This window comes from Melanotaenia boesemani, chromosome 10, assembly GCF_017639745.1.
Source record: "Melanotaenia boesemani isolate fMelBoe1 chromosome 10, fMelBoe1.pri, whole genome shotgun sequence".
NCBI classification, from domain to species: domain Eukaryota; kingdom Metazoa; phylum Chordata; class Actinopteri; order Atheriniformes; family Melanotaeniidae; genus Melanotaenia; species Melanotaenia boesemani.
The window spans coordinates 286,856-305,549 of record NC_055691.1 but is presented as its reverse complement, the minus strand read 5'-3'; the positions used below and the strand labels follow the sequence as shown (position 1 = coordinate 305,549).

At 44.0% G+C, this 18,694-nt stretch overlaps 1 protein-coding gene across 1 annotated transcript in view; it reads right to left on the bottom strand.

Moving 5' to 3' along the window:
• Positions 1-18,694, bottom strand: part of itga11b (integrin, alpha 11b) — a 186,933-nt gene that overhangs the window by 148,632 nt on the left and 19,607 nt on the right. Inside the window, 4 exon segments of the mRNA XM_041996966.1 lie at positions 6,287-6,435; positions 6,988-7,115; positions 7,209-7,323; positions 8,369-8,460. Of these exon segments, the coding sequence (XP_041852900.1) occupies positions 6,287-6,435; positions 6,988-7,115; positions 7,209-7,323; positions 8,369-8,460 (484 nt within the window).

Genomic DNA, 18,694 nt, shown 5'->3' with positions numbered 1-18,694 from the left:
CTTTCTCTTCCTGCTCTCGACGAAGGCAGACACTTTTTCTTCTCTCTCCCTCCCCACTCTGTCCTGCTACTTGTCCTGTCTTATCTGAACCTCTCTCTGCATTTCTGTTCTAAATCTGAACCATTTTGAATCATGAATCTGATCAGCTGGTCTCTCAATGCAATTGACCAAATTTATTCAAACCGAAAAACGGGCGTAGGGGAGCCCGCTTGTCCTGAAAGTTTGCGGCTGGATACGTGATGGATTCCTGGGGGGTGTGGAAGGTCATGTGTCTGTCGATTCTTTCCACTGAGGATGCAGAGGACATCTATACATTTGGATTAATAATAACTGGGTTTCTGCTGTTTGGAGCGGACAGTTTTCGGACACTGTTAGTGGCCACTGGCAAGCTGCCGGATTTCTGTGCTGGTGTGTACGGAGCTGTGAACATTCAGGCTATGGCAGTTTTGCAGGAGCTTAATTGTAAACTGGTTGCTATTCTAGCTCAGAATGGCAAGCTGGTTGCGTTTCCAGAGCTCGTACGTGGGGTGGACACCAACTTGAAGAGGTTGATGGCTCGGCTTGGTGGAAACTGACCCCAAAAAATTCAAATGAATTAAATACTAGACTCAAGAGACTCAAGGCAGATGAAACATGCTCTAGCCTGAACCAAAACAAATGCGGTTATCTTAATCTGGCTCCCTGCACTGGCCTTGGATGGCTGGTTATCGAGTTCTTCTGGAAATGTTATGCAGATGGATGCTCTGCCCCCATCCTCACCCCCACCCATCTTCTCGGGCTGTGGACCTTTCCTGGATCAGCTCCCAAGGTCGCCCCACTACCATCTGGGGCAGAGACTGGAGAAAAGAACTGGAACAAAGTTCACAGGCTCACTTACTTACTTATACTTACTTATGCACACATGCACACACACACAAGCGAGCACACTCACATACACCACTACAGACACACCTCTGTAGGTAGAATAAACCAAAATTTACTGCATTTTGTTTGTATAGCTGTAGGCCTTCTTTTAAAGGTAAGAGATATTTTGCACGTAACAATGTCTAGTAATATAATGATTATTTATTACCTTTTTTTTTTAGAAGTACTTTGTTTATTCTTCCTTCATATTCCCCATACACTGCTGTACGTATCTTTCACTCCAGTGTAGTGAATTTACTAGCCTAACTAATCTGATTTCTGAAATGGGACCCTGAAAAGGTCCAGGCCTCAACTAATAACACAGTGGCTGAAGGGGCTCTTTATTTCTGCATGGACCAGAGGGCTGTTTGTGGGATTAGATCTGTGCCAGAAAGATCAAGAAAGACTCTCAGAATATCAAACAAAAATTAAGAAATTGAGAGAAAAAACACTATTGAAAAAAGGATAAAAAAAAGTTATTTCAAAAGTGAAGTGATTACTATGTGCCATCAAATTCTTAAAGTGTAAAATCTATGTTTTTTCTTTGTTTGATGGTATACATTTTGTTATCATTTTCCTCTGTTTCATTCTCGCTGATCAGAGTTTTGCTCTCGCTGCAATTTTTGCAGTTATGCTTCCTGACTTTCTCTTTTGTGCTTCGTGAGTTTTTATTTGCACGTCTGGCACAAACCTCTCAGGCGGGTCTTCTGAGAATTCATTTCCCAGTTTAGTCAGTGATTTTTTTGATTGACGGTTCAGTGACCCAGATCTTTCACAGCTTTAACCAGTGGACTCTCCAAGACTAGTGGCTACACCAATACCTCTTCACTTGTTAGCTATGGTGGATTCCTACAAGATTTAAAGTGAATATTGATTATATATTCTATCAGTACTTTGACACGTTGAGTTTCAATATAATTAAATAAAGCTACATTTTACTATCTATCTGATCACATTAGCTAACTTTCTATCCATACTGCTAGTCTACAGGGAGTGTTTTGGCTTAACAGACTGGTGTAGAGACAATGTCAGACTTATTCCAATGGCCTTTCTTCATCACTGGTTAGATTATAAAGGTATGTGCTATATATTTTCATGTTACGTATATTGAATCAAATTGTGAACAGAGCCGTCAGGTAATTCAGGGAGCTGTCAGGTAGGTCAGGAGACAGGTAAGTGATGCTGTAGTGTCACTCGAAACACGCAAGACTTTTGGCAATATCCAACATGGTGACCAACTGATCAAACATTTTCAACAATATTTTTCTCTTTCACAAACACTGGGGGCAAAACAAAGATTTGGACCACCCAAAAGAATTTATTGACAAATTTATTGATGGGTGTTACAAGTGGATTGTTATGGGGAAACCCAACATGGCCACTTCAGCAACATCCAAAGCTTCTGCATCAAAAAGATCCTGAGAGGAAAACTCACCCGGAGCAATTACCCCACCCAGAGGCAACATAGCAGATATTCTGCTGTTTATCAACTCACGCTTACCTAGTCTGGATGCATGTTTGTCCCTCGTAGATGGCTTCCTGAGCAGACTAAAGAAGACCCCAAAGCTACCGTGAAAAGCTTCATCAAAACACAGCTTACAATTCCAGATGACACAATTAAAGTTAAAGCCATCACATTTCACTGGGTCCACCATATGGGCTCTACGAAACCTGCCAGTGGCAAACCCCAACGTTGAGGACAGATGGTTAATTAAAATAAACACAGTTTATTAGAATCCCGTGAAACGTGTGATAACCTGTAACGGCGCTATAGGAGATGGCTGCCTTACCAGTGTCTCTTACGCAACCGAATGATTCTTTCTTTCTTTCTTTCTTTCTTATCGTTTTATTCCTTATTTTATATATATATATCCTATTGAATGTTTTTTAACTCTAGCATGGCACTTGCACGTCGTCTTGTTTATTCAAGAGAGGAACTTTTTGCATGGAAGACTAACGTCGGAATGCAGCACAACGTACCAACAGAGCTGAGGAGGAAGTACAGAGGCTGCAAGTCAGGATCTAAGCTAAAGGCTGCTCGACGGCGTTTGAAGCCAGTGATCCCCTCTGTACTGATGGGGAACGTCAACTCACTACCTAACAAGATGGAGTTATCGCGAGTGCAGCTTATACATCTTCACAGAGACATGGCTCACTGATACGATACCGGATGCTAATGTGGATCTACTGTGTTTCACTGCTGTGAGAGCTGACAGAGACATGAACACCTGCGGTAAGAGCAGAGGTGGGGGGCTCATCATATATGTGAACGTTGGTGTTGCCCAGGACATGTCTCAGTCAAAAAGGAACTGTGTTGCCAGGACTTGGAACTGTTAGCCGTTAGTCTGCGGCCATATTACTTGCCGAGGGAGCTTAGTCACGTGATCGTGCTTTGTGTTTACATCCCGCCCAGCGCGGATGCATCAGCTGCCTGTGAGAAGATACACACAGTAACAGCAAGGCTGCAGACAAAGCACTACGAGGCGTTTATGGTCATATCTGGGGATTTTAATCATGCTTCCCTGGACTCTACCTTGGCCTCCTTCTACCAGGCTGTAGACTGTCCCACAAGGAACAACAGGGAGGCAATGCAATTAGCACAGCGGGAGGTGAAACAATGCCTGAAGGTGGCGAGGGACACCTACAGAAGGAAGGTGGAGGATAAACTGAGTGAGAGCCGTATGAAGGCGGTCTGGGATGGTGTCAACACCATCACAGGCTTCAGATCACAGGCCATAACAGCGGGGGGGACAGTGGAAGAAGCAAACAGGCTGAACATCTTCTTTAACTGCTTTGACCAGCCCACGGTCCCCCCTCCCCCACTGCGGTACACAACCTCCCTTACTTCATCCCCTGTGCAGCCCCCCTGTCAACCTTTACCCCTCCCCGCATCTCAACACCCTCCACACATAACAGCAGAACAGGTGAGTGGAGAACTGAGGAAGCTCCACCCATGGAAAGTAGCAGGCCCTGATGGAGTGCCTCCTCGTCTGCTTAGCACCTGTGCTGATGAAATGGGGGAACCACTCCAGCATGTCTTCAACCACAGTCTACAGCTGGGGAAAGTGCCTACCCCGTGGAAAACATCCTGTATTGTTCCAGTTCCATAGAAAAACCACCCTGGTGAGCTCAACGATTACAGACCGGTGGCACTTACATCCCAGCTGATGAAGACGATGGAGCGGCTCATCCTCAATCTCTCAAGCCCCAAGTGCAACAGGCCCAGGACCCCCTACAGTTTGCCTATCGCACAGGTGTGGGTGTGGAGGATGCTATTCTCTACCTCCTACACCGTGTCCAAGTACATCTGGATAAGGGGAGGGGGCACAGTGAGGATCCTCTTCTTGGATTTTTCAAGTGCCTTCAACACAATCCAGCCCCTGATGCTTCTGGACAAACTGAGGGAGATGCAGGTGGACCCCTGCTTGGTGTCCTGGATTGGTAACTACCTCACAGAGAGACCGCAGTACGTCAGGCTAAAGGACACCACATCTGACACTGTTATTAGCAGCACAGGAGCACCCCAGGGGACGGTGCTGGCCCCCCTCCTCTTCACACTCTACACCTCAGACTTCTGTTACAACTCAGAGCTGTGTCACATCCAGAAGTTTGCAGATGACACAGCCATCGTGGGGTGTATCAGGGATGATGGAGAGGACGAGTACAGGAATCTGGTCAGTGACTTTGTCACCTGGAGTCAGATGAACCATCTCCAGCTTAACACCTCAAAGACTAGGGAGCTGGTTATTGACTTCAGAAAGTCCACCCCACAACCACGTCCAGTGACCATCAGGGACGATAAGGTGGAGATTGTAGACAACTACAGGTACCTCGGGTTGTGGCTGGATAACAAGCTGGACTGGACATGCTGTACAGATCACCTGTACAAGAAGGGCCAAAGCCGTCTGTACTTCCTGCGAAGACTGGGATCTTTTAACATCAGCAGGAAACTCCTGTGGATGTTCTATCAGTCTGTGGTGGCTAGTACGCTTTTTTATGCTGTTGTCTGCTGGGGGGGTAACATGACAAAAAGGTGTGCTAACAGGCTGGAAAAACTCATCAGGCGGGCAGGCTCTGTGGTTGGCATGAAGCTGGACTCCCTGGTGACAGTGGCAGAGAGGAGAACACTAAAAAAACTACTGGCTATTGTGAATGATGCCAGTCACCCTCTGCACACTGTCATCAGTGCACAGAGAAGCCTGACCAGTAACAAGCTGCTCCTCCCCAAGAGTAGGACCAACCGGCTCAGAGACTCCTTTGTCCCCCGAGCCATCAAACTGTACAACTCTGCATTAGGCAGGAGGGGAAGAAGGAGGGGGAGAAGGAGGTGTGCAGTCCGTCTGATACAACACATGCACAATAACCCATACAAACAGTTGCTATAACTTATACGTGCAATAGTGAACTGGGAATCTGTACCACCTCTACTGTGTGCAATGCTTGTTTATATTGTTTTATTTAACTTATCTTATTGTTATTTATTGCATTCTATTTGTGCTTTTCTTGCACCTTGTTGCCTCTATTTTGCTTTGTACCTGTATATATTATGTCTTGTGCTTGTCCTGCTTTACTGTTGGTGTTGTATTGCTGCTGGTACCCAAATTTCCCTGAGGACTCTCCAAAGGGATTAATAAAGTATTTCTATTCTATTCTATTCTATTCTAAATGCTAACCTAGCCCAACACTGAAACTAATCGTAAACGAAAGTAAACCCTAAAACACCCACAGTGACAAAGGTACTACCACAACACACACACCTAGTGCACAACGTGAGAGGGAAAGCGGCGTGAGCCATTCTGGCTCTCCCCTTACTGACTAGTAAGCTGCAGCCTGATTGGTCCGACGATTAGCCAATCAGAAGGGAGGAGACTGAGGTGTGTTAAATCCAGCCACTCCAGACAGAGAGCCTCCAAACCAGGCAATCAATGGCAGGATGAGCCGCAGCTGCCAGCAATAGGCAGTGGCTGTAACAATAACATCATGGTAGTGTCATGGGTTGAGGCAGAGGTAAGGAACAGGTAAAGCAAATTAGCACATGAAACCAGGTGTAAACAAACAGGAAGCAGAAAGTAAGACAGAATACACAAGTCAACAAAATAAAACAGGAAAAAAGCCAGAAACTCTGCTACACTTAAACTAAAAAACCCAAACCAGAAACCCACCAGGCATGACAGGGAGATGTTATAATCTGACAGGGTTTGACACAGATCATTTTGATATTCTGGATTGGGTGATCCAGAAGGTTAAAGAAAAAGGGGATACCGGGTGGGCTGTTGGGCCTTTTGGGATTTTTCTTTGGTGGTTGACCCTGTTGCTTGGTGGAGGTCTGCACTCTCTTAGTGCTTCAAGTTATTAAAGTGTTTCTGGTTACTTTGAGTCGTACCGTGCCACATTTATGCCCATTGCTGTCCTGGTTTCCTCTCCACCACGCTGGTTAATGTTCCTGGCAGCCTGCACCACATCCTCCACCGTCTGGTATTCATTCAGGCTGAACTCATGAACCACCGAGGAGCCGTACTGGAGAATTCCAACCTGAAACCAGACAGTATGATTCACCAAGATATCCATACCACCGCTGTAATATCTGCAGATAATCCATTTTAAACACATTTGTTTTCTCTCTAAACCTTGGCTTTGGCATGCAATCAATCAACCAATCAAAGTGTAATTTGCTAATTAATTTTCAGATTAAGAAGAGGAAATAATTATGATGATAAACTTTGTAATGGGCTGCACGGTGGTGTGGTGGTTAGCACTGCAGCCTCACAGCAAGAAGGTCGCTGGTCCAGCTTACCCACGACCCGTAATGGACCAAGCGGCGCAGAGAATGAATGAATGAACTTTGTAATGTATCAGTTTTAGTTTTCTACACAAATGGAATTTTTGCTGGCCATGTAATGATATGACAAATCTTTTTCTGAATAAATGTCCATCTCTGTTTGCAGTGTGGATAAATGCATCATCATCATCATCATCATCATCCTGAAAAAAATAATTTATTAGAACTGTTTGTTTATCCTGCTCATCTTTATCACACTGGAAACGCACAGACAGATACATAACTACAACAGAAACTACACCTACCTGTGTCTGACCTGGTCCAATATAGAACTTGTTCAGGATGTTTATGAGAAAGTTCTGGACCTCGTACCATGGATAGATGGAGTTAGAACCATCTAGAACTATAACTATATCCATGAAAGTCTCACACCCTATGAGAATAAAAACACAGCTGATGGATGAATGGATGGATGGATGAATGAATGGATGGATGGATGGATGGATGGATGGATGGATGTGATTACTCTGTTGGGCGGGTGCAATGGTATGGAGAAGTCTGAAGCTCTGGCTGGCTCTGGCGCAGATTCCTGTGCTGTACAGAGAACTTCCACATTCATGAGACCACAAAGGACCACAGGTCTAAGGACAGACAGAAAAAAAAGAAAAACAAGCCATCTTCTAGATTTATTGTTGACAAATAATAGTGACAAGACATTTGACCTTAGTTTAAAATGCTAAACATTTAGGACCTGATCTACTAAAAGTTTGAGCATGTAAAAACGTGCACTAACTTAATAGCACACACAAAAACTTATTGCAGTTCATTTACTAACCTCGAGCACTGAGGATTGCATCTGTTACATGGGCAAAATAATTAAAACGTTTGCCCTTGATGAATATGCAAGATGGGTGTTTGTACCAGAACAGATGCAAATGTGATTACCAAACATAAAACTGACTGCACTGGCTGTTTTTGTGTCAATATTTAGCATGTTTGAAAGGCAGGTGCAAACTGGCACAACTTTATGCAGAAAAGGCTGCAGTTATTGTAGCAAGGAGGAGCCATAGACACCATGAAAGGTGACGGAGAGAGCATATCTTTGCCACTGGTGTTAATATTGTTATGCTAGAGGCAAAGATTATTGAAACATGTGGCTGTGCTGCTGTGTTGAACGCTATGTTGCTGCTGTGCTCTGGGTCTGCTGGCATTGAGAGCCCTCAACACCGCCTGTACCCCATCTTCGATCCCTCTCTTAAAGGCATTAATGTCCATCATCAGCCCAGATTAAAGTCTGCGATGCTTTACGAATACCAGCTTTTTAAACACCTGATAGCATTTCTTGAATAGCTGATACTTTTAATGGCCTTTAATAGATGCTGGTTCTAAATGAGCACCAGATGTTGTCTTTAAAAGAAAATTGGAACTCTTTCCCTTTCCTTCCTCCTTTTTTTCCTTTCAACCTCATCCTGGTTTTCCAGGTATGTCATCTTATGTCAGAAACATGAGCTCCACCACCGAATGCTACAATGCTTCAGTCTAATGACCAAAATCCTTTCATCCAACGTCATATAAAATAATAAATATCTGTTTGTTTTAAAATAATTTCTCCTTTTTGAACTCCTGTAAAGGAGTTAATAAAAGGGGCTGAAATATTATTACATGAAGACTTTATACTCTACTCACCACAAAGCTGTTATCTTCAGGACTTGAGGTTAGCGTCATTCCTAGTCGCATCTTGTCTTTTCTTTCTGATACGTTGTCCACAGAAAGATTTCCTGATTACATAATCAGATGCTTTTTGATTCATTATTACAGTAATGAGTCCATGAACAGAAAAAGCATTCATTTTGCAGACTGCAGATTATTAAAACATTAAAAACAACAGTTTTGCAATGAAACAGACTGTTACTGGGAGCAGACCAAGACAGATCCGGACAGCCAGATTAATTTACATATTTAGAAACAAACTGGAGCCTTTAGTTACTGTTGAAGAAAAAAAAATCATCCATGAAATTCAAACCTTTCTCTTCTGCTCCTTTTCATACATAAATCAGAGCAGTAATGAGACCCCTCTCCTTTAAATCTTCCACTGGTTTTGTCTCGTTCTCTCTTCCAATCAGTGACTCCATTTACAAAATCCATTGGGAGTAATCAGATTACTGTAATTATGACCCGGTTGTTCAAACGTAATCCGGTCAGATTTTGATGAAAATGGGTTGTTCAAAAGGGAAATCTAGATTCCAAAATCAGCTTGGATAATCCAATCCTGGTTGTTTTCTAGATAAAACCCTCTGTTTGGGCTGTTTAAAACTTGAGTAGGATCCGGATATCTTAGATACAAAAAATTAGGATTACAGAGAGGTTACAAGGCGGATTTCAGGAAGAACATGCAGTTCAACCTAACAGTTGCTCAAATAAAAGAGCTTTTTATTCGGTGCATATGCTTGCATTTGTATTTTGCACCTGACTCATTTAATGTTACAGGGATAAAGTGATTTAAAGAGGCGTAGGCTACCTATTAAGCCTTTCTGCATAGTAAAGCAAGAATAAAACATATCTTGTCACCATGGAAATAAACTCCCAAACATATTCAATAACAATCACACATAAAATAATCGATTTTTCTGTCAGTCATCGTTGCATAATCAGAACAGGACCTGTCAGAAATAATGTCTAATGACTGCATACCTTACTACATGTCCCGTCCGTCCCTCATTTTAACAGAAGGCCAGAGGTTGGGCTGGTACTTCCACACAGGGCTCAGGTGCGTCATAAACATTGTCACAGAGAAGGACATTCCGCCTGGTCGCATGCAAGTATTATGTTACATGCTCCCTCTGGTTCCACTTGCAAGTAATTAAGGCATGCAAACCGTCTCTTCAGAACTCTATTTAAACACTGTTGTGTCTTGTAATTCCAATGCTGTTACTCCATACCACTAGGTGGTGTAGGGAGAACTGAGACTATAGAAGAAGAGAGTAAGATGGTGGATGTGACCAGTACGAGTGTGGAGTGTCCCATTAAAGAAATCTTGTTTGACGTTGAATAGTGTTACTACCACAACACTACAAACACTTGACTGCCCATTCTGCAATGAGCAGTGTTGAAGCGCGCCTGGGCTGGTGTGGCCATGGCAAGAAAGGGCGTCATCAGCCATGGTTCGGAGTGGATAATATGATGCCATCCAGTCGGTTCGTTTGGAGCTCTATGCACAAGGCACTTTCCCTCAGGATGCGAGCATCATGAGCAGACCCCAGCCATTTCATGACGCAGTTTGTGATCGTGAGGTCATACAAGTTGGATGTTGATGCTGTGCCTCCCCTCCTCAGATCAGAAACCCTGAACTGTATTTATTTTGTTAACAAGTGAACATTGAGCCTTTTTTCTTTAAGATGTTTTCACTCTATCCACAATGTAGTTGGTAATGTACTTGTTTTATATGTGTTGTGGCTCCGATAAGGTGTCATACAATTGTAAATAGAAGTGGATGTTTATAGTTTCTGTGTGTTGTCTCACAATAAAAATCACTTAAAGTAACCCCATACTGTCCTTCCCACCTGTTGTTCTTCACATAGCTGAAAGCCCACATTGATTTACATGCTGGAAATCTGGATTTGCTGATCATGAAAAACGGGATAAAAGTAAGCTGGATTACATGATCCGGCATCCTGAAAGATGGGATTCCAAAATCCAGATAGCTTTTATCTGAAATAACTTTTTTGAACTGGCCTTATGAGATCTGAAGCTGATGTGTATACATTCATTCCCAAAATGTGATATTCTTGGTCTACATTTTCACACCCATTACTAGATTTCTTTTGGAGAAAGAAAAGTCTGAGACTAACTCAGCTTGATTTCTCCCCAGCATTCTGACGTCTTCCTGCATGTAGACCTGTATATCTGATTTATTTAGATTTTTTTTAACATCTATACATGTGCAAAAACTGGTTCTTTATTTTTATCATCTTCCATTAAAGAGATGGAAACACAACATGAGCGTAACAAGAGCAAAAACAGGATGTCATACAGCAGCAGGAAGACAGAGTATAAATAAAGCAAAACATGTGCATGTAGTCCACAGTCACAGATTAGCAGCTAACATTTCTGACAACTGAAACAGTTGACTGAAAATTTGCTTCCTCTTCTATCTTCAGTTAAAAGTGACACGGTTAAGTGATTTGATCTCCCCATCTCTTGGGTGGGTACAGTAAGCCTAATTTAAAATGACTTTTCTCCCTAGAATTCTGTACTCAAAGCAGATGCTTCATTTGAAGATAAATAATTCAGTTTTTTCTTATTTTGATTAAGCCATTTATAATTTATTTGGCATATGAAAAAAACACATCTTAGTCTTAAAACACTGCGACTGCCAACAGTGAGTGGTGGTCTCTCATTGCCTGACTTTAAGCTTTATAACTGAACAAAGAAAGGATATGCGAGTGTTTAGGGCATGTTGGGCGGTTGGAAACAACTTCATAGCGATGCATTAATGCTGCCAAACAGAGTCTGAAACTGATGTTGTGGAGAATTGACTTAACAATCATGGTGATGCAAAAGATACATAGAAGTATGAGGACAGTGGCGTATGACAATGTTTGAAATGGATGCTGCCATTTACGTACGTAAGGGAGCATAAATAGTCCTTTATTCCTACTTGAACAAGTATCCACAGAACTATCATAGTTTAAATATATATTTCTTATGTTATTTGACGTAATTTTTTCTTCTTTTTTTTATTTTATTTAGTCTTTTTTTAAGACACCTCTGATTTGTATAATTATGTGATATATTTATGCCTGTTGCTGCTGTCATGTGTGTTAAATGTTTTATTTTACAAAGAAATCTAATAATAAAATTGTATGAAATTGTAGTCCAGAATTTTTAGAATATGACATTTCACAAGTGGATGTGATTTTTACACTAATCTGATTACTCCCAGTTATTGGGTTTTGATCGTCATGTAAAAAGGTTGGGTAATCACTTGGGTATTGTAAAGGTGACAGCTGAAGGCATACATGTAGACAAGTTAGAATGATTATGCCTTATTTAGAAATAACACCAGCTACAAACAGGCTGTCTGCTGGAAAAGTTATGTTGACCTGGTGCTCAGTCCAGTAAGTTATGAACGGAGATCCTGGGTCTTAGTCCCACATTTGGAGCTCATCATTTTATAGCTAATTTGGCTAAATGTGAACGTTGAATCAGGTTAAACACAGAAACTGAAACGGTATCGGATAATTTCTCTCAATTATGTAATCTTCAACTTTTGTCCACCCTATGCAAATTTAGACTAATCCGGGGAAATACTGGAGGTAGACCGTCCATCATTTTTGCTGTGGCACTTGTGTGCCTGTCAGAAGTATTTGTGAAGAGAATCTGAACTTTTTCTTAACGCTACTGCTTACCTTCTAACGATGTGAAGGAAATCTGTAAGAACTTGCACTTTTCTTGGTTGCTCTAACAGCAGTGGAAAACTTGAGTTGTGAAAAAATAAACTGAAATCAAATGTGGTTGGAAAGGTTTTTACTTTATCCCCTCCTTACTTTCACATACCAGGTTCAATCCATGAGCACTGACTGATGGAGCTGAATCCTGCTATATCTAGACAGGTGCTTGTCTGTCAGTGAAAGTTCTAGCTTCCTGGGTGGCTCTGTGGCATATCATTAGCTGCCAGTGGAGGTGGTTGAACACCTGATTGTTCTATTCTATTCTACAGTCATTTAGCAGATGCTTTATCCAAAGTAACTTACATTTGAGAGTAAGAACAACACAAGCAAGAATTCAAACAAGATGGGACGACGTAATTAAGCGATAGTCAGACTGCTTTGAGTCCAGTTGGACTCAGGTGCTGTCATGTAGTGCTAGAGGCAGTGCATATAAATTTTTTTTTTATGTTTTTGTTTTGTTTTGTTTTTGTTTTTTTGTTTTTTTGTTTTGTTTTAGTTTTGGGGGATTTTTTTTTTGTAGTTTTTTGTAAGTCATTTTTTTAAAAATACAAGATCACAGTTTCATCAAACAATATCATCTTGGGCATAAGTGCACACAGCTTATTCAGTACTTGGTTGAGCCAAAGAGCTGGACAAATCTTTCTAACTAATTCTGTTGAGTAGAAGAGTTAATCTAAGTGCTTTTAAAAGTGGATAAGGACTCTACGGATCAGACAGAGTTTGGTAGATTGTTCCACCACCGGGGAACAACAGAGGAGAAGAGTCTAGCTACTGATGTGGCGCCACCTTGTGGTGGGAGCACTAGGCGTCTTTCACTGGCAGAGCGTAACTGTGGAGAGGGAGTGTAGCTCTGGATTAAGGAGTGGAGGTAGACCGGAGCTGTTTGGGTTATTGTTTTGTAAGCCAGAAGCAGAGCTTTGAATCTGATGCACTGCAACTGGAAGCCAGTGGAGAGCGATTAGCAGCGGAGTGACATGAGCTCTTTTAGGCTGGTTGAAGACCAGACGTGCTGCTGCGTTCTGGATCATCTGCAGAGGTTTAACTGAGCATGCAGGCAGGCCAGCCAGTAAGGAGTTGCAGTAGTCAATATGTGAAATGACCAGAACCTGGACCAGGAACTGGGTCGTGTGTTCAGTCAGGTAGGGTCTGATCCTCCTGATGTTGTAGAGAGCAAATCGGCACGATCGAGCAACCGAGGCAACGTGGTCTTTAAAGGTCAGCTGATGGTCTACCATGACACCAAGATTCCTGCTAGAAGACGTAGGCACTAGTGTGATGGAGTCAAGCTGCACACTTATCTGTGGCGATAAGGAAGGATTGGCTGGAAAGACAATAAGCTCGGTCTTGGACAGATTTAGCTGAAGGTGGTGATCCTTCATCCATGTGGAGATATCGGCAACATGCTGATATTCGCATTGAGATGGTCGTGTCATCCGGTGGGAAAGAAAGGAAAAGCTGAGTGTCATCTGCATAGCAGTGGTAGGAGAAACCAAGAGAGCTAATGATGCACCGAGTGAGGAGGTGTATAGTGAAAAGAGAAGAGGGCCAAGCACCGAGCCCTCAGGCACCGCTGTTGTCAGCCTATGTGATCTGGACACGCCCCCTCGCCAAGATACTTTGAAGGATCTGGAGACAGCAGACAGGTCCAGCAGTATAAGGACTGAGGACTGACCAGTGGATTTGGCAACCCGTAGGGAATCAGTAACTGACAGGAGAGTTTCAGTAGAGTGACCTTGCCTATAGCCAGACTGATATGGATCTAACAGGTTGTTGTCTTGAAGGAACTGTGAGACCTGACTGAAGACGGTGACTGAAGACGGCACGCTCTAGTAGTTTAGACATGAATGGAAGTAGTGCGACTGGCCGGTAGTTTCCAACCTGGGCTGGGTTGAGTGTGGGTTTCTTCAGCAGCGGGGGAACCTGAGCTTGCTTGAAGGCAGAGGGAAAGACACCGGATTTAAGAGAGGAGGTGATAATATGGGTTACTGCAGGTTTGATTGTAGGTAAAATGCTCTGCAGGATGTCAGAGGGAACAAGATCAAGAGGACAGGTCGTGGGTTTTGAGTTGACTAGAAGTTTAGAGACTTGGTCCTCATTTAGAGAGCGGAAGGAGCAGAGTGAGACACCAGTAGCTGGTTTGGTAAGGCTGAGTTGGTCCGGCTCAGTGAATTGGTTACTGATGGTAGCGACCTTTTCAGTGAAGTAGGAAGCAAACATTTCTACAGTCAGCACAGTGGGAGGCTGAGCAGGTGGTGGAGATAGAAGAGAGTTAAACACCAGAGTTAAACCTCATCAGACAGCTGTGTAGGTCTGAGGGATCTCGAGCTTCTGTGGTAGGACACCATTTTTGGAGCCGCTTGAGTGACATGAAGAAGGAAGCCAGAGAATTTAACCAGGAAGTGGTCTGAGAGGTGCAGCGGGGTGACGGACAGGTTGGCTGTGGAGCAGTTTCTGGTCAGTACCAAGTCAAGAGTATTTCCAGCTTTGTGTGTTGGAGGAGTCTGAACCAGTTTGAGATTGAAGGAGTAGATGAGAGCCAGAAAGACAGTTGCTGTGGTTTGCCAATGTGAATGTTCATGTCTCCCATGACAATTAGTGGTGTGCCATCATCAGGAATGTCAGAGCCCGCGTCACGGCCTCAACTGGTTGTAGAGAAAAGGTGCTAATGACAGAGCCCCACACTAGCAATGTAAACAATAACCTGAAACCAAGGATTGTACCATAAGTATGCACTGCTTTCTTTCCCTTGCCAGATTTTTGGTTCGTTGCAGCATGGTGGACTTCTGATCACTGCTGTTAGGTTGAAGTCACCTGCGCTGGTTGGCTTCACCTTTGCTTGTTGACCACTTGATCTACTTGATGGCTGATCGAGCCAAACACTGGCACATTTTTTTTTTTTTTTTTTTTTGAAATGGCGCTGCAGGAAACGGCTGCCTTACCAGTGTCTCTTACACACCGAGTGCTTCTTTCTTTCTTTATTATTGTTTTATTCCTTATTTTATATATATATATATATACATATATATATATATCCTATTTTTTTATTCTATTGAATATTTTTTAACTCTAGTATGGCACTTGCACGTCGTCTTGTTTATTCAAGAGAGGAACTTTTTCATGGAAGACTGACGTCGGAATGCAGCACAACGTACTAACAGAGCTGAGGAGGAAGTACAGAGGCTGCACGTCAGGATCTAAGCTAAAGGCTGCTCGACGACGTTTGAAGCCAGTGATCCCCTCTGTACTAATGGGGAACGTCAACTCACTACCTAACAAGATGGACGAGCTGTTGGCATTGAACAATCAACGGATGCTAACGTGGATCTTTCGGGTTTCACTGCTGTGAGAGCTGACAGAGACATTAACGCCTGCGGTAAGAGCAGAGGTGGGGGGCTTCACATATATGTAAACAAACGTTGGTGTTGCCCAGGACATGTCTCAGTGAAAAAGGAACTTTGTTGCCAGGACTTGGAACTGTTAGCTGTTAGTCTGCGGCCATATTACTTGCCGAGGGAGCTTAGTCACGTGATCGTGCTCTGTGTTTACATCCTGCCCAGCTCGGAAGCATCAGCTGCATGTGAGAAGATACACACAGTAACAGCAAGGCTGCAGACAAAGCACTACGAGGCGTTTATGGTCATATCTGGGGATTTTAATCATGCTTCCCTGGACTCTACCCTCCCTCCTTCTACCAGGCTGTAGACTGTCCCACAAGGAACAACAGAACAATAGACCTGCTGTACTCCAATGTGAAGGATGCCTACAGAGCCACCCCCCTCCCCCACTTGGAAAGTCTGACCACAACCTGGTATACCTACAGCCACAGTACACCCCTAGTCAAAAGGATGTCTAAAACCACACGCTCGATCAGGAAGTGGTCACCTGAGGCAGAGGATGCTCTGAGAGACTGCTTTGACATCACTGATTTGGATGTACTGCTGAGACAACATGATGAGGACATAGAGGAGCAGACTCACTGTCTGACAGACTACATCAACTTCTCGCTGGACGTAGTCTCCCTCAATAAGACTGTCCGTTGTTATCCAAATAACAAACCTTGGATAACACAAGATGTCAAAGCTGCCCTCAACAGGAAGAAGGTGGCTTTCATGAACCATGACAGGGAGGCAATGCAATTAGCACAGCGGGAGGTGAAACAATGCCTGAAGGTGGCGAGGGACACCTACAGAAGGAAGGTGGAGGATAAACTGAGTGAGAGCCGTATGAAGGAGGTCTTGGATGGTGTCAACACCATCACAGGCTTCAGATCACAGGCCATAACAGCGGGGGGGGACAGTGGAAGAAGCAAACAGGCTGAACATCTTCTTTAACCTCTTTGACCAGCCCACGGTCCCCCCTCCCCCACTGCGGTACACAACCTCCCTGACTTAATCCCCTGTGCAGCCCCCCTGTCAACCTTTACCCCTCCCCACATCTCAACACCCTCCACACATAACAGCAGAACAGGTGAGTGGAGAACTGAGGAAGCTCCACCCATGGAAAGCAGCAGGCCCTGACGGAGTGCCTCCTCGTCTGCTTAGGACCTGTGCTGATGAAATGGGGGAACCACTCCAGCATGTCTTCAACCACAGTCTACAGCTGGGGAAAGTGCCTACCCTGTGGAAAACATCCTGTATTGTTCCAGTTCCATAGAAAAACAGCCCTGGTGAGCTCAACGATTACAGACCGGTGGCACTTACATCCCAGCTGATGAAGACGATGGAGCGGCTCATCCTCAATCTCTCAAGCCCCAAGTGCAACAGGCCCAGGACCCCCTACAGCTTGCCTATCGCACAGGTGTGGGTGTGGAGGATGCTATTCTCTACCTCCTACACCGTGTCCAAGTACATCTGGATAAGGGGAGGGGGCACAGTGAGGATCCTCTTCTTGGATTTTTCAAGTGCCTTCAACACAATCCAGCCCCTGATGCTTCTGGACAAACTGAGGGAGATGCAGGTGGACCCCTGCTTGGTGTCCTGGATTGGTAACTACCTCACAGAGAGACCGCAGTACGTCAGGCTAAAGGACACCACATCTGACACTGTTATTAGCAGCACAGGAGCACCCCAGGGGACGGTGCTGGCCCCCCTCCTCTTCACACTCTACACCTCAGACTTCTGTTACAACTCAGAGCTGTGTCACATCCAGAAGTTTGCAGATGACACAGCCATCGTGGGGTGTATCAGGGATGATGGAGAGGACGAGTACAGGAATCTGGTCAGTGACTTTGTCACCTGGAGTCAGATGAACCATCTCCAGCTTAACACCTCAAAGACTAGGGAGCTGGTTATTGACTTCAGAAAGTCCACCCCACAACCACGTCCAGTGACCATCAGGGACGATAAGGTGGAGATTGTAGACAACTACAGGTACCTCGGGTTGTGGCTGGATAACAAGCTGGACTGGACATGCTGTACAGATCACCTGTACAAGAAGGGCCAAAGCCGTCTGTACTTCCTGCGAAGACTGAGATCTTTTAACATCTGCAGGAAACTCCTGTGGATGTTCTATCAGTCTGTGGTAGCTAGTACGCTTTTTTATGCTGTTGTCTGCTGGGGGGGTAACATGACAAAAAGGTGTGCTAACAGGCTGGAAAAACTCATCAGGCGGGCGGGCTCTGTGGTTGGCATGAAGCTGGACTCCCTGGTGACAGTGGCAGAGAGGAGAACACTAAAAAAACTACTGGCTATTGTGAATGATGCCAGTCACCCTCTGCACACTGTCATCAGTGCACAGAGAAGCCTGATCAGTAACAGGCTGCTCCTCCCCAAGAGTAGGACCAACCGGCTCAGAGACTCCTTTGTCCCCTGAGCCATCAAACTGTACAACTCTGCATTAGGCAGGAGGGGGAGAAGGAGGGGGGAGAGGGAGGTGTGCAGTCCGCCTGATACAACACATGCACAATAACCCATACAAACAGTTGCTATAACTTATACGTGCAATAGTGAACTGGGAATCTACCACCTCTACTGTGTGCAATGCTTGTTTATATTGTTTTATTTAACTTATTTTATTGTCATTATTGTTATATTTATTACATTTTATTTGCCTCCATTTTGCTTTGTACTTGTATATATTGTGTCTTGTGCTTGTCCTGCTTTACTGTTGGTGTTGTATTGCTGCTGGTACCCAAATTTCCCTGAGGACTCTCCAAAGGGATTAATAAAGTATTTCTATTCTATATCTTTCTCCAGTATCTTTCTCCAGTATCTCGTGCCTGTTGCTTATTTTCTCCTCCTGTCTGTGGAAACTGCATACATTGATAAGACAGTTGTCCTGCTAATGTGATTGTGAATCAAACCAATAGTAACATGGATGTGTGTGTGGGTTCCTGTAGGCTGGTAAACAAGTGTGCATTGCAGTACATCACGCTCCAGCGCTGAAGGACACTGTTTCATAGGGGCAACTTGCATTTTGGACCTCGCCCGCCAGTTATTCTGGTCTGGCAGGTGATGGGCCATCTACCCCTCCTACCTGTATATTGACTGTCCACCCCAATAGGATCCGAGTGAGCTTGGATTGAACTATCACTTATGAATGCAGCCTGGGTTGTTTTTGTTTT